Raw genomic sequence first — 15,620 nt, 5'->3', positions numbered from 1 at the left:
GATCCCTGCACATTAAAATCACATACACTGAATCAGACACTTAGGAAAAAAATTTCATCACCACAGTTTCAATTGAAAAACCCTAAGTGTATAATGAGCGAAATCACAAGTGTCATAAGAACGAAATCAGAATTGTGCACTGGGGCGAAATCATATTATGTACACAAAGGCGGAATCACAAGAGCTCTAAGGACAAAATTACTTAACCACTCAAGTGCGAAACCTCTGATGTGCACAATAAGCGAAACCAAAACATATGCATCTTGGGGCGAAATCACTATCAGACTATCAAAACTCACCAAATCTCAAAATTGACAACACTAATATGTTAACCTGAGAATTCCGATACTAGGGTATGTTTTAATTTCAATTTTGACCCTGAACAAACCCTAGATCTAAGTTTGAACATCCTGTTACTCGACAAACATCATCAAACATCAGATTTGTTACAATCAACCATACATATACAATCTTTATACTAAAATGACAACACATGTTTGTTTTTAAGTTCTGTTTTAACAAGTAAAGCCCTAAATCTATGATACATTCACAAACAATCGCCGACAGTTCAATAGAGCATGATTTAGGTCAAAAATAGAATTCAAACAACCTTGCCCATGATTAATCTCTATGAAAACAACAAGATCTGAAAAGAATCGGGCAGCAATTCGGCTGTAAATTGACGATTTCAAGGTTTCGCTTCAAGTCACCGGAGAGAGATGTCTTAGGAGCGAAAGGTGTAAAGTGACACTATGAGCGGAATCAGATGACTTATATAGTTGATCTGATTTCGCTCCTAAGGACCATGAACCTCTCAAGCGAAATCAGTTATGTATCTATAAGCGAAATCACATGAAGCAGCTATGAGCGAAATTACCTTTAAGTGACACATGAGCGAAATCAGGATATGATTTTCAAAAATTTAGCATTTTAACAATTTTCTGATTAAACACCGACACGCCCAGTTAACCAAGTCCAAGTCAATGACCTTGGTCAACTGCTTGGCCTACCAAGTCCAAGTTAATGACCTTGGTTGACTGAATTATGAAGTACGTTGTATTTTCATTCTGAAAATTGTTCAAATTAATGAACTTTTGAACGTTTTGAACTTTCAAACACTTTTCAATTTGTCAATCATTGTACCAATCACTGTTTAGCATCTCCTGCTTACCCAGTCCCCATCAAACATAGACATGATCTGCATTAAGCTTTGATCGTCTGATTCCCAACGTTGGTTGTCGAAAATAAGATGAAAACTAAAATCTTTTTGGATTTTTAACTGGATAAACTGAAAACTGTACAGACAATCTTTTTGTGAGCGTGTTAGGGGATCATATCAGCTGCTGACTAGACACAAGTACCGTTAAGCTATAATTTCATACCAAGCTTTAAACAGTTCGTGTAGATTGCCGATATACTGATCCTCTTAAATTCTCACAAAACTTTCAATCTATTCGGGATACAGAGTTAGTGTATTAGGACTTAAACATCTACATGTGTCCCACCTCAGTATATACTCCCGTATCCAGATCCCAGCATTCAGTCTTACAGGTGAGTATACCTAGATGATATCTGTAATGGGGTGAATTGCGAGGGCCGTGAGAGCTCAGGTCGATACTTCCGTATACGCAGAGAGATGATGGCTTCGACTTTACGGTGGGTCCCCTTTAGAGGATCTTTTTTACAACAGCACATGATTAACATTTTTCAATGTGTTATCATTTTTTATGCTGGGGGGAGGCTTTACAAGTAAAGCAATGCGTAAAGCATTATCCGGGGACTAGGTCAGTATTTCCATACAGCAGAAGTCCCGGGATAATACCCCAGATATCACTAAGTATAAAGACCTAGTATCTCAGAATACGGGACCTTTCAAACAAGATTTCGGGGGTTACCCAAATATCCTGGAGGTGTTCCCCACGTAGACGCAATTAAGTTTTAGGTTTATATCCCAAACTGATCTACTGATTTTGTAAAAACCTACCAGCACATCTTTAGCGAGACTGCTTATTTGCATTTTATACATTACAATTCTTTAGCGTACTGTGTCCGTCTAGCTGATGTACTATCATTTCCCCTATTCTACACAAACTATTTTTGAAGATTTTCTAATGTTTTTGGATTTTTGAATTTTATCATGTTTTTGTATTTTTCTACGAATTTCTCCCCCTAAAACTAAAACATATTTTTGTGTTTTTGTTTTTATCGAAAAGCAGAAAATAAACTGTATAAACAAAAAATTGACAACACGACATGGTTCACGTCAGATCACCGCCCAACTCGGCTTCACATTCAATTACCCTCCCAGATTGCAGATTTTTCATCCCGTTTAATTTCAAAAGATAATAAAATCTCTTTTTGTCAAATGGTTTAGTGTAAAAATCCGCTTTCTGATCATCGGTGTGCAAGTGTTCAATCCGGATTAACTTTTTCTCGTGACAATCACGGATAAAGTGGTGACGGATTTCAATATGCTTCGTTTTAGAATGGTGAACCGGATTTTTAGTGATGTTAATAGCTGCTTCATTGTCCACATAGATAGGAGTGTCTAAGAACTGCGAACCGAAGTCGCGCATCTGCTGTTGGATCCAAAGGATCTGCGAGCAACAGCTGGAGGCTGAAACGTATTCAGCCTCGCATGTAGAGAGCGCTACTGCGGTTTGTTTCTTACACTGCCAGGTGACGAGTCGAGTTCCGAAGAACTGACACCCAGCAGTGGTGGACTTTGCGTTTTGCTTGCAGCTCCCAAAGTCAGAATTAGCGAAACCAGATAAAGTAAAGTCACCCGATCGAGGATACCACAAGCCGATGCTTGGGCAGCCTTTCAAATACCGTAAAATAAGTTTCACTATGGTTAGGTGTGACTGCTTTGGATTTGACTGATATCTGGCGCAGAGGCATGTTGGGTACATGATGTCTGGACGGGAAGCCGTGAGATACATCAGCGATCCAATAATTGATCGGTACAATGTCTCGTCCATTTTCACTCCATTCTCGTCTGGACAAATCCCATGATTCTGCGCTAGGGGGGTTGATGCAGGACTGCAATCTGTCATGTCGAACTTGTCAAGCACATCCTTTACATACTTTGTTTGGTGAATGAAGATTCCATCGGGCATTTGATCCACTTGCAGCCCGAGGAAGAACTTCATCTCCCTCATCGAACTCATTTCGAACTTTTTCTTCATCACCCTCTCAAATTCTTTGCAAAGGTCGTCGTTGGTGGAACCGAAGATGATATCGTCAACATAGATTTGCACGATCAACAAGTGTCCTGCCTCTTCCCTGGTAAACAACGTGCAATCTACTGTCCCTCTTGTGAACCCGTTGGCCAACAAGTATTGGGAAAGCGTCTCGTACTAGGCTCTTGGGGCCTGGTGAAGTCCGTACAGCGCTTTGTCTAGTAGATACACTTTGTTTTTGTGCAGTGGGTCTGTAAACCCCGGCGGTTGCCCCACGTACACTTCTTCTTTGATCTTTCCGTAGAGGAAGGCAGATTTAATGTTGGTGCACTTACGTCTGTCGACTACGTCTTTCATCGAGTCTTAGAGTGGGATAGATCAGTCATGACACGAAAACCTAGATACACTAGATTGTAATAGATTCGCTTATATGTACTAGGCTAGGTTCGCTCATATGTCCATGTTAGTATAGGTTCGCTTATGGGATTTCTGGTCAGGTTCGCTTATACAACATGGTAGCAGGTTCGCTTATATGGTCTTGTATGTATAAGCGAACCAACTCAGCGATAAATAGGGTCTTTATAAGCGAACCATAACACATAGTTACGGTGTATTTGTTCCGGTTGAGCCACGAAGTGCTGCCGAGGTGCTATCAGAACTTGTATTTGTGCAATTGATCAATAATACAGCAAATTTAGAGTGAATCCAGCTAGAATAGCACCAAATCATTAGTTTCCGCCTCTTGATTTGGATAGGAATTTCTCTGATCGACTCAAACAGGGCCGAACGCGATCCTACAAGTGGTATCAGAGCTCAGGAGGAGGAGTTCTTGCCATTTTAGCTCGATTTCATCTACTTTTCTACACTTTCTTCATATTTTCAAAAATTTTTCACGGTAAAACCGGCTCAAAATCACACACTTCACTCGGAATCATGAACTAGTAAACCCTTGAAGTTTTCAGATCTAAAATCAACCTAGAAAGTAGATTTTTAGAGGGTTCGCTCATACGTACTCGTTCAAAAAGTGACGTCAGCAAGTTGATTGTTCGCTTTTAGTTACATTTTTGGGACAGGTTCACTCGAAAGTTTAAGGTTGGTTCGCTTTTAGTGACATTTTCAAGTGATAGGTTCGCTCGAGTTTTGTTTCAAGGGACTGGTTCGCTCCAAAGACTGGTTCGCTCCAAGTTACCTTATAGATCCGCTCCAAAGTCCCTCACAAGTTCGCTGAAGAGTGTCAACTCATTGGTCCGCTCATTAATCAGTTCTTCTGGTTCGCTCATTGGTCCATACATCTGGTTCGCTCCAAGATACTTGGTTGGTTCGCTTTTGTGACAGCTTCGCTTATTTGAATAGTTTGACTAAGTTTGAATATTGTTGTGAACTTTGGATAGTTGACTAATGGACACTGAATTTTATAACGCTTTTGCAACACCGATGTCAGTAACTCAAAGTGCTTTGATTGAAAATGAAACTGGAACATCTCAGAAACCACCTAAACTCATGGATATTGATGACTATAATGTGTGGTCTGAACGGTTTGCTAACTGGGTTGAGGCTTATCATCTAGATGCTTGGGAACACACTGAAGAGCCATATGTTAGGCCTACAAAGAACAATGTTGTGAATGGTACTCCGTTAACACTTAGAGAGATGAGTACTGAAGACAAAAAGAAGTATCGAGACGAGAAACTCATGGTTAGTCTGCTTCAGCAAGCTATAAAAGAAGATATCTTGATACTGCTTCAACATGACGGAACTGCACATTCAATTTGGACAGAACTGGAAGCAAAATTCATTGGAAGTGATGATATGCTCAAAAACAAGATGTCTCTCATGAAGAAAGAATGTGATTTGTTTCGTGGTTTAAAGTCTGAAAACACCAAGCAGATTATTGATAGATATTGTAACTTAGTGAGAAATATGACAAAACTTGGTGTTAAGAAAGATACTGATGAACTGGTTGAAAAACTTGCAGATGCGCTTCCACATGAAACATGGGGAACATTTCTGATGATGCTGAGATCAAACAGAAAGGATTACAAGAATATGACACTGGGAGAGTTCATCAAACACCTGGAAGCTCAAGAGATGGAGCAAAGAAAGATAGCCAGGATGAAGAATTACGATGGAGAACAGGATATCAGTCTGTACTACAAGAGTGGTGTTACTGATTCAACAAAATATTCTCCAAAGATCGAAACTGCTTACAGTGTTAAAGATTCTCCTGAGAAGAAGCCATCCCAAGGATCAAGCAATAAAAGATTTTCATCTTTTGATCCGAACATTTCTGTAACAAAGAATGGTAGAAAACTTCAGTGCAACATTGTGCTTAGTCTTGAAAATGATCAAGATTACACAGAAGAGATTGCTAAAAATCAAATGTCTTTGTTAGGGATGATTTTAGAGTCATATAGTTGTTTTGTGGTCGGGAAGATCGGTAATCCAATGCTCACAAAAGAGGATTACGATCAAATCGATGCTGAGGAAATGGAATTAATGGACATAAAATGGTGCATGGCTAGTGTGATGAGACGTGCTGAAAAGTTTAAACAAATTACAGGCCGAGATGATTTTCGTGATGCAAACGTTTCAACTTTGGATTTTGATAAATCTAAAGTTACGTGTTTTCGTTGCAGGGAGAAGGGGCATTTCAAGAGGGAGTGCAAAAATCGTGAAGCTACCGGAGGCCAAAATCCTTTCGGAAACAACGATTATCATAAAAAGGCGATTTATCATCAAATCACACCACCAGCACAGAATCAGGCACAAACGGCTCATGGGAGAGATGTGGTTGATAATTCAAAAAGAGCATGTGTAATTAGTCAGGGCAAATATGATAATTTTACCTCGGAAAAGTATCTTCCAAAAGACAGCAAGGTGTACTTTGCTGAACAAGATGATGAGAAGTTGGCTGAAGGTTTCAATTGGGATGATTTTTGCCCAGATAAAGATCTTATGGCCAAAGAGATGTCCAAAATTACTTCAACTGCTTTCTTTGCTAATGCTTATGATTTGAAATGTGCAGAACGAAACAGGAAAGTCATGGAAGCCGCTGAAGCAAGACGAAGAAAGCTCGAGGAAGAGGAAGAAGAGGAAGAAAGATTGAAAGCCGAAGCCAAAGCTGAGAAAAAGAGAAGAGCTGAGTTCTTACAATCTAGCAGAATTGTCAAAGAGGTTCCTGAATTTGAAGTGAAAATTGATGCAGAACAAGTTGAAGTTCTAGAAAAGTGCATGAACTGTGATTCGTTAATCAAACAAAACAATGAGTTGTTGCACAATATTCACAAGTTGAAAGAATCGTATGATACGATGAACAGAGAGATCAACAAGTATACAGATTCGAGTGGTGAACAAGCTGTGGCTATGAATACATTGAAAGTAGCGTACCTTAGACAGCTTGATGATGCGAACTTTCATATCAAGAAATGTGCTGATCTTAAGTTGGAACTAGCAACACAAAAGATAGAAACTGAGAAAGTTAAAAAGTTATTAGAAAGTTACTCATGTTCTTCTTTTGTTGTTGACAGGATTTATCCGGTAGTGGAAAATTTGAAGACGTTTGAAGAAGTGAAGACGTCTGAAGAAGAGAAATCTGTGACAAAAGATGAAGAAAAAGTGAAAAATTCTGGTAAGAAATCAAGTGTGGTCTACAATAGATGTCCGCCCCCGGTCGAAAATGGATATTCACCTCGAAATCTAAATTCCGAAAGAGTCAATAAAGCAATCAATTTACAATGGGAGTCAGGGCCATCGGATAACTTGCCAGAAAGTATTGATGTCACATATACATCATCCGACACTTATCATGAGTCAAAGTTAATAAAGAGTGTGGTTGATCAGGTGTTAGATAAAGATGATTGTGAGGAGTCAAACAAGGAGTCCAAACCCAAGTCAAAGTTAGGGTCCAATGCGTCAAAGACAACATTGAAAAAGGACAAACGGGTTTATGATAAAGAATTTTTAATGTCAAAATCTAATTTGAATGATGAATCATTCAAAGTGGCATATACTTTGAAAGGTTCTGACAAATTATATTCTGATGAGAGTTTTCCAATAAGAAGTGTCAAACTTGAAATGATTCAAAAGGTTTTCAAAATAACAGAAATGAATATTTCTGAAATAAAAGATTTACATCTTTCCGGAAAACCTAAACAGTACACTTCAAGAGATCAACAGGGAATCAACAAGAAAATGGGTTACAATTGTGGTTATTGTTTCCAAAAGAAACCAAACCATAATCGTAATTTCAAAAAGAAAGGTCTTGGTTTTGTTCCACCGAAAAACTATAAAAATGAAAAAATGTATAAACCAAAAACTATGTTTGTTTCAGGGAAAACGTCAGAGGCTGAAAAAGAACAATCATTCAGAAAGCAGACAAATCAGGAATTCCTTGCCAAGAAGCAAGAAGAACTGAAGAAAAATGAAGGTCCGAAGAAGATTGAGAAGAGTACCTGTTTTCAGTGCAAGATTGCTGGTCATGTGGCGAAGGATTGTCCAAAGACATTCAAGCCAAAACAGGAAATCTCTGGAAAAATGAAAGAGAAAGTTGTCGAGAAGACTGAACTGTCAACCCGGAAGTTTACTGGCTTTGAAAATTCAACTTTCGAGAAAGGAGAATGTTCAAAGAGTGCTTCAAGAAGAAAAGATAATGTGCCAAATCAAAAATGGGTTGTGAAAGGTTCAGGTAATAGTTCTGGTGATGAATCTGATTCCATAAAATCAGAGGAGCCACGTATTGAGAAAAAGACTGAAAGGAAAGTTCCAACCATGAACGATGAAAATTTTCCACCTTTGCGTGCTGAAAATTTTATGAAGAAAGTTGGAAAAGTTGAAATTTCAAATCAATTTTATTCTGACAAGAAAAAATTTGATGTTGAAAAAACTTTCAACGGAAATGTGAAATGTATCTTTAGACAAATGGTCAACGGTAAGGCCAAAAGCATCAAAGATTTTTATGCTTCCAAAGGACGTATTTACTAGCCTGTTGAAAGAAAAGATGAAGAAGATGTTGTTACACCCAAGGAAGGTCAGGTTTGGGTGGATATATTTTTCAAAGAATAAAAACCTGACTTGCCGGAGATCCCAAGTTGGTAATCGTGGATCATGAATCGGCATCCTTCTTAATCTGTGTTTAAGTAATTGCAGGACTTGCCGGAACTCCCAGGTTTGTAAGCGAGGAGTAGGAATCGGCACCTTGAGAATTCAACCAACAGATGGTAATTGGTTGAAAATCAGGTTTGAAATGCTTAATGGTTCATCTTTCAAGTGGTTATTTGTTTGTTATTGTTGCAAGTGATTCAGAATGTGAAATAGTTGCCCTTACAAGTGGTTAAATCAAGGTCATTAAATTGGACTTGAATTAACTATCATTCATAAAGATTGGTAAAACAATATGATGATTTGAACCCCAATTTTACAAGTGGTAATAACAACTAAACTTATTTTCTGAAAAAACCATTTTGATTAAAACAAACATAAGTGTTTTGAAATCATTATGGGAAAATAGTTTGTTGTGAGGGGGAGTTCTGATTGTTTAAGCCAAACGGATGGAGAATTGAAGTGTTTCGATATCAGTTGTCATGTTTTGTACAGTTTGTTTTCTATTTTCATTAGATGTATTTGAATTTTAGGGGGAGTAAGAAATTTTAGAAAATCCAAAAACATCAGAAAATTTGAAAAAGCCAAAAACATGATAAAACTGAAAAAAATGAGTTTTGTTGCATAAAAGAGGAAATGATAGTACATCAGTGAACTATCACAACATGCTAAAGAAATGTAATGTTTAAAAGTGATAACCAATCTTACTGTGGATGTGTCAGTAGATTTTCGCACATTTAGTAAATTGAAACGAGATATAAATCTAAATTAAAACTTGCTTAATTCGTGGGTAACTATTCTTGAATATATGGGTAACCCCCGAAATCTTGTTTGAAAGGTCCCGTATTCTGAGATACTAGGTCTTTATACTCAGTGATATCTGGGGTATTATTCCGGGACTTCTGCTGTATGGAAATACTGACCTAGTCCCCGAATAATACTTTCTGCAAAAAGCTTTGAAACATAAGCTCGCCCTCAACAATCTGATTAAACAATAAAATTGATAATCTTTGCTGTTGTAATAAAAGATCCTCTAAAGGGGACCCACCAAAAGTCGAAGCCGTCATCTCTCTACGTATACGGAAGTATCGACCTGAGCTCTCACGGCCCTAGCACATTACCCCTTTACAGATATCAGCTGTGGTATACTCACCTGTAAGACTGAATATTGGGATATCGATACGGGAGTATATTCAAGTGGAGTGATACACAATTAAGTTTTAGTTTCTAAAACATTAATATTGTATCTCGAATCAATTGAAGTCTGTGTGAAAATTTCAGTGGACAAACATACTGACAATCTAGGTAAATTGTTTAGAACATAAAATGTAATCAAGCTTAACGGTGTTGGTGATATGTTTCAATGTCTGATATGATCCTCTTGCACAAACTCACAAAAATATTGTCTGTAAATATTTTGTTTTCTGCATTTTCTTTCATTCAGAAAATCCAAAAAGATTTTTGATGTGTCTTAGCATAAATTTTGAAAAGTCAAAAAGATTTTCGACAACTGGTGTTGAGATACTGATTTTCGAAATTCAAAGTGCTAAACTTGAAGAACTGGTTTGGGAGAGTATATGTGAAGCTGGTAAATTTATTTGATAAGAGCCAGTAGAAGATCCTGAATGTAAAATCATTAATATAGGTTCTGGTACAAGTTTCTAAGAGTTTGAAGGTTTAATCTTTTAATAGAAACTTATGGTTGGGTAGAGATTGTGCAGGATTTGAGCCAGGTGATGATTCTGTGCTGAAGTGCTAGATTACAATCTAAGAACCTGTGAAAATTGAGTTCCAGACTGCGATCCCAGCTGTTTGAGAGGGGGAGTCTGAAAACACCGTGTCAACATCTGAGAGAGAGGAGTTTGGTGATGATGAAGAAATTGAACGAGGATTTTTGAAATAACAGATACTTCAAAGGAAGATCGAAGACAGATAAAGGCTGAAGAGTGACGTTTTGTGAAGACTCGAAGACTCTATGAAGACTCCGTCAACATCCGAGGGGGAGTTTGTTGGTGCACTTACGTCTGTCGACTACGTCTTTCATCGAGTCTTAGAGTGGGATAGATCAGTCATGACACGAAAACCTAGATACACTAGATTGTAATAGATTCGTTATATGTACTAGGCTAGGTTCGCTCATATGTCCATGTTAGTATAGGTTCGCTTATGGGATTTCTGGCCAGGTTCGCTTATACAACATGGTAGCAGGTTCGCTTATATGGTCTTGTATGTATAAGCAAACCAACTCAGCTATAAATAGGGTCTTTATAAGCGAACCATAACACATAGTTACGGTGTATTTTTTCCGGTTGAGCCACGAAGTGCTGCCGAGGTGCTGTCAGAACTTGTATTTGTGCAATTGATCAATAATACAGCAAATTTAAAGTGAATCCAGTTAGAATAGCACCAAATCATTAGTTTCCGCCTCTTGATTTGGATAGGAATTTCTCTGATCGACTCAAACAGGGCCGAACGTGATCCTACATTTAACGTCAAGTTGATACACTTTAAAATCTTTCCAAGATGCGAAGACTAAAAAGATCTGAATTGCCTCAAGCCTGGCAACTGGTGCGTAAACTTCATCGTAATCTATTCCTTCCTGTTGACTGAAACCTTGAACCACAAGTCGCGCTTTGTTCCTCACCACGACACCTCTGTCATCACGTTTGCACTTAAAAACCCACTTCGTCTTGATTAACTTCTGGTTCTGTGGCAGACCGATAAGTCTCCAGACACCCAGCTTTTCAAATTGTTGCAGCTCCTCCTGCATCGCATTCACCCAGCTATCCTCGGTCAATGCCTCTTTGTAAGTTCTGGGCTCGATCTGCGAAATAAAACATTTTAATGAGACTTCTTTTTGCATATCAGCAATAGAAGAATAGAAACATGTAAGAGCTGGGTCTATTTGATGTCGGGTTTTGACACCACTTTGCAGGTCACCAATAATCTGCTCTGACGGATAGTAGGACAACGTCCGAGGCATAGCATTGTCAGGCACATTGACTTCCGATTCCAAATTCGATATGTCGAGATTAATGGTTTGATCCTCAGCCTCCGTCGAAGTATCATTTGGCTCCTCGTCAAAGGTTGGAGCGGGTGCCTCCCCTGAGTCGTCAGAAACGTCAAATGATGGAGCTGGTTCCTCTGGTGGTTCGTGAGTTGTTCCACTCGGTCCTGCTTCATTGTCATGAGTACCCACGGTGGGTTGAGAAACTTCTAGCGGACTAGACACTGGCTCTTGTGACGCATATTGCTGATACTGGTACAGAAGAGCTAGTTCCTCATCACTTGGCTCGACCGGCAGTTGAAACGACTCCCAAAACTTATCGTAGTCGAATAGGAATCTTTGTCTGGGAAGTTGTGGCGATGGAGTGTGCTTCTGACAATCCACGTGTTGGACTTGAATAACCTTCCCCAGGCATGGTACGAACACCCTCTTCAGCGGGCTTGCGTAACCTACAAAGAAACCCTCATTAGATTTAGCGCCAAATTTACCGTTTTCATCAATAAACGTGCAAGGAGATCCAAACGGCTCCAAAAACTCAAGATTTGGCTTATAACGGTGCAACAGCTCAAAGCATGTCTTTTTGTACTTCTTGACAGTGAGAACTCTATTCAATGTGTAACAGGCTGCTGATACTTCTTCACTCCAGAAAAAGATTGGTAGCTTGGAATCAGCTAACATTGTACGGGCTGTCTCAATCAGGGTCTGATTCTTTCGTTCAACTACGCCATTCTGCTGTGGTGTATACGACGCACTGAGTTCATGAAGAATTCCCTTCTCATTGCAGAACTCGTACATCTTGTTGTTTTTGAATTCCGTTCCGTTGTCGCTCCGAATCCTTCGGATTGGCAGTTTATACACCGTTTCCATCTTCTTGAAAAGCACCATCAATGACTCAAAGGTTTGATCTTTTCTTTCTAAGCACACTACCCACGAGAATCGCGTAAAGTCACCAGTCACCACCAAGCAATACAAGTCTCCGCTGATGCTCTTTACGTTGACAGGCCCGAAGAGATCCATGTGCAATCTCTCAAGAGGTAACCTGATCATGTTGAGGATCTTCAATGGGTGTGACTTCCGAGTCTGCTTTCCCTTCTTACACGCTACACAATCATCATTTAAGTGAAAATTTTTCAAATTCACACCATCAACCAAATCATTGTGTACTAAAAAGTTCATTTTGCGCACATGAATGTGGCCCATCTTTCGATGCCACATTATCGAATCTTTTTCTGTCGCTTTAGTTTTAGACACAAAACACTGTTTCTGATGAGATGTTGGCATTGCGACACTCATATCAAGTATATAAAGATCATTCTCCCGCGGAGCACGCAACAGCACCATCTCATCAGGGATTTTAAACCCTGGTTTCAAAACAACACATTCAGTTTTAGTAAAATGTACACTAAACGCTTTATCACAAATTTGTGAAATACTGAGTAAATTGTTTGTTAACTCTACTATGTAGTTCACTTTGTCGAACGAAATCACGCCATTTGACAGCGTTCCTTGACCAACGATCCTCCCTCCTTGATTCCCGGCAAATCCAACATAGCTTCCGTTTATGGATTTGACATCATAGAGCAAAGAAAGCGTCCCAGTCATATGCCTTGAAGCACCACTATCCATAATCCACTTTGACAGAATCGACTTGGGCAGCCCATGCAAACATCAAATCAAATTTATTCAAACAATGAAGCCCAGGATTTCTTAACTTCCGACACACTTCCGAACACAACATCACACTTCTCATTTGTTTTCAGAAAATCAAATGTGACATTTGGAACCTCTTCTTTTACAATAGATTTTACTTTGTTAGTTATCGATGGAAACTCAACAAGAAACTTATCAAGTTCAAATTCAAACTTGATATCTTCTTTTACAACCTTTGCATCATTTTTCAAGACAGTTTCCATCTTTTTGACCTCAACAGATGGTTTTGATTTCACGACCCAAGATTGGTTTTTGAAAATTTTTGTTTTAGGGTAAATCTTTGAAGTCTTGCGAGTCTTAGAAGATTCGCCAACCTCGAAAGTCGATTTCGGCTTATCCTCCGACTTCAAAGATTCACCTCTTTTCAAAATACGGATCGGAGAAACCATCGGCTTTTTGCCCTTTGTGTCAGTCGGAGATTTAGGTCGAGGTTTTTGAATGTTTGACTTTTGAACAATTGGTTTAGAAACAGTTTGTTTTTGAACACTTGGTTTTTGAACAGTTTGTTTTTGAATCGGTTTCACAACAACAGGTGTTCAATCACTTTCTGACACAGTTTCGCCATGTGTCCGATTTCACTGCAGCGGTAACACACCCTTTTGTCATATTCAACAAAAGTAGATTTGACTGACTCTTCTTTTAACTTCTTTGCTGCATTGAAATCGTCCACAGCTTTTTGACTGAAAATATAATCTTTCTCATCGTCAACACTTGGACCAGCGACAAAGATATCATTCATCTTCTCTTTCGGCTTAAACACCTGCTTAGCCATTTTCTTTTCAAAACCAATTCCTTTGTTTTTAAGACTATTTTTCTTGTTGTGACCTTTACCATCCCCATCTTTCTTTTCCGGACTTGTTGTAACAAATGATTTTTTAGGTTTTGAAAAGAATTCGTTGTTATTAACCTCGTTAATGTTCATTTCAACGAATTTAAACACTTTTTCGACATTCTCGATCTTCACATTCGGAAGTGGATACTCGAAATCGGAATAAAGTTTGTCTGTTCCGACCATAGTGTATACCACCATGATCGGATCATCATTCGCACTCTTTTCCGATTTCGGTATATATTGATCTAAGAAATTCCCTTCATCTTCAGAATCACTAACAACCTTCTCAGATAGAGCCTTTTCAGATTTCTCACTTTCCTCATCCAACACCTGATCGACAACAATTTTGATAACCTGAGATTCGTTGTCGGTATCGGATGGGGAGAATGTGACATCTATGGTCTCAGGCAAATCATCCTCTATCGATCTCAATTTGAGATTTAAAGCAGCTTCCACCCCATCTGGATATTTCTGTGTGTAATGATTCCACATTGGGGGTGGAACGCTCCTAAAGACTGGTGCAGCATGTGGCTGCTGAGGGACAATTTGTTCAAGAACGTACGATGAAGCCACATAACTCATTAACTTTTTATCAATCCGATCGTTTTCAATTTTAGCCAATTCAAGTTCCTTTTTAAGCGATGCGATCGTGTCTAAATGAAAATTGACTTCCTTTTGTTTATCAAATAGCGTTGCTTTAGCCAATTTTGTAGCTTTATCGTTTTCAACACTTTCCTTTTGTATCATCTTGATTGACCTGGCGAGAGTATCGTACGCCTCTTTAACTTGGCCAAGGTCAAGTTTAATCATATCAGCGTGGTGTTTCAATTCCTGATACTTAGTGTCTTTTTCAAGACACTCCGTGCATGGTACAAAACACTGTTCGCACAGTGTTTCAGGGATTGAAACAACCTCTTCAACAACCTGCTCTAGATAATCAGTTTTACCGACATTGTTTGACTCAGACTCAGACAGTTTGACAGATTTGATCTCCTGAACTCCAGATTCCTCTCGTTTGACTGACACACTACTGACAAACTTTGACGTCTCGAGTTCTGAATCTACCTCTTTGAGCTTTCCCATTAGAGCTTTGTCAGCTATGTCTTTCAAAACTTCTCCAGTCATCTCTTTCGACACGTCGATTAATTCTTCAACGACTTCTTTCTTCTCTTCAAACCTTGGACATGATCCAGTCTTTGGTTCTTCAAAGTAACCTGCAAAAGATTCAGAAAATTTAGGAGGTAATACAGATTTCATTAAACTTCCCAATACCTCCTGCTCAGACTGGTAGTAATACACTCCAGCAGCTATTTCTTCCATATCGGCCGCATTATCAGCAGAAACCTCTTCAACAACTACAGAAACATCTTCAGTAACTGTTTCCGGTTCAGACACCATCTTAGAAATTTCAACAACTTCTGCCATCATTGCCTGTCCATCGCTACCGGGGATATATTTATCCCAACTAAATCATGCAGCTTCCTTCTCATCGTCTTGATTCACAATGAGCGCCTTTTCTGGTTTATTCTCAATCTGCGGCCTCTGAACAGTTGGCTGTTGGTTTGGTCGGTGATAGATCGCTTGCCTGTAGTAGTCGTTGGTGAACGGGTTTTGATGATTGTTTACTTCACGGTTGGGACATTCTCATTTGAAGTGCCCGCGTTCTTTACATTTAAAGCATGTAACTTTCGACTTATCAAACCCTAACTTTTGATCGGGGCCTGATAGACTGTTCCGTCCTGTAATTTCCATGAAACGTTGAGCCCTACGAACCAAACTCGCCATGCACCAC

At 39.0% G+C, this 15,620-nt stretch overlaps 1 protein-coding gene across 1 annotated transcript; it reads right to left on the bottom strand.

Annotated features, from left to right (window-relative positions):
* Positions 1-12,965: 12,965 nt before the first annotated feature.
* LOC118484911 (neurofilament medium polypeptide-like) lies at positions 12,966-15,253 on the bottom strand. Its single transcript, XM_035981025.1, has 3 exons — positions 14,586-15,253; positions 13,592-13,676; positions 12,966-13,442 (listed from the first exon to the last, which is right to left on the bottom strand). Exons 1-3 carry the CDS (start codon positions 15,251-15,253, stop codon positions 12,966-12,968), a joined length of 1,230 nt encoding a protein of 409 aa, XP_035836918.1.
* Between the last annotated feature and the right edge of the window lie 367 nt (positions 15,254-15,620).

The sequence above is a fragment of the Helianthus annuus genome, chromosome 2 (genome assembly GCF_002127325.2).
Source record: "Helianthus annuus cultivar XRQ/B chromosome 2, HanXRQr2.0-SUNRISE, whole genome shotgun sequence".
Classification (NCBI taxonomy): domain Eukaryota; kingdom Viridiplantae; phylum Streptophyta; class Magnoliopsida; order Asterales; family Asteraceae; genus Helianthus; species Helianthus annuus.
The sequence above is the reverse complement of the archived record's forward strand: the minus strand, read 5'-3'. Positions and strand labels throughout refer to the sequence as shown.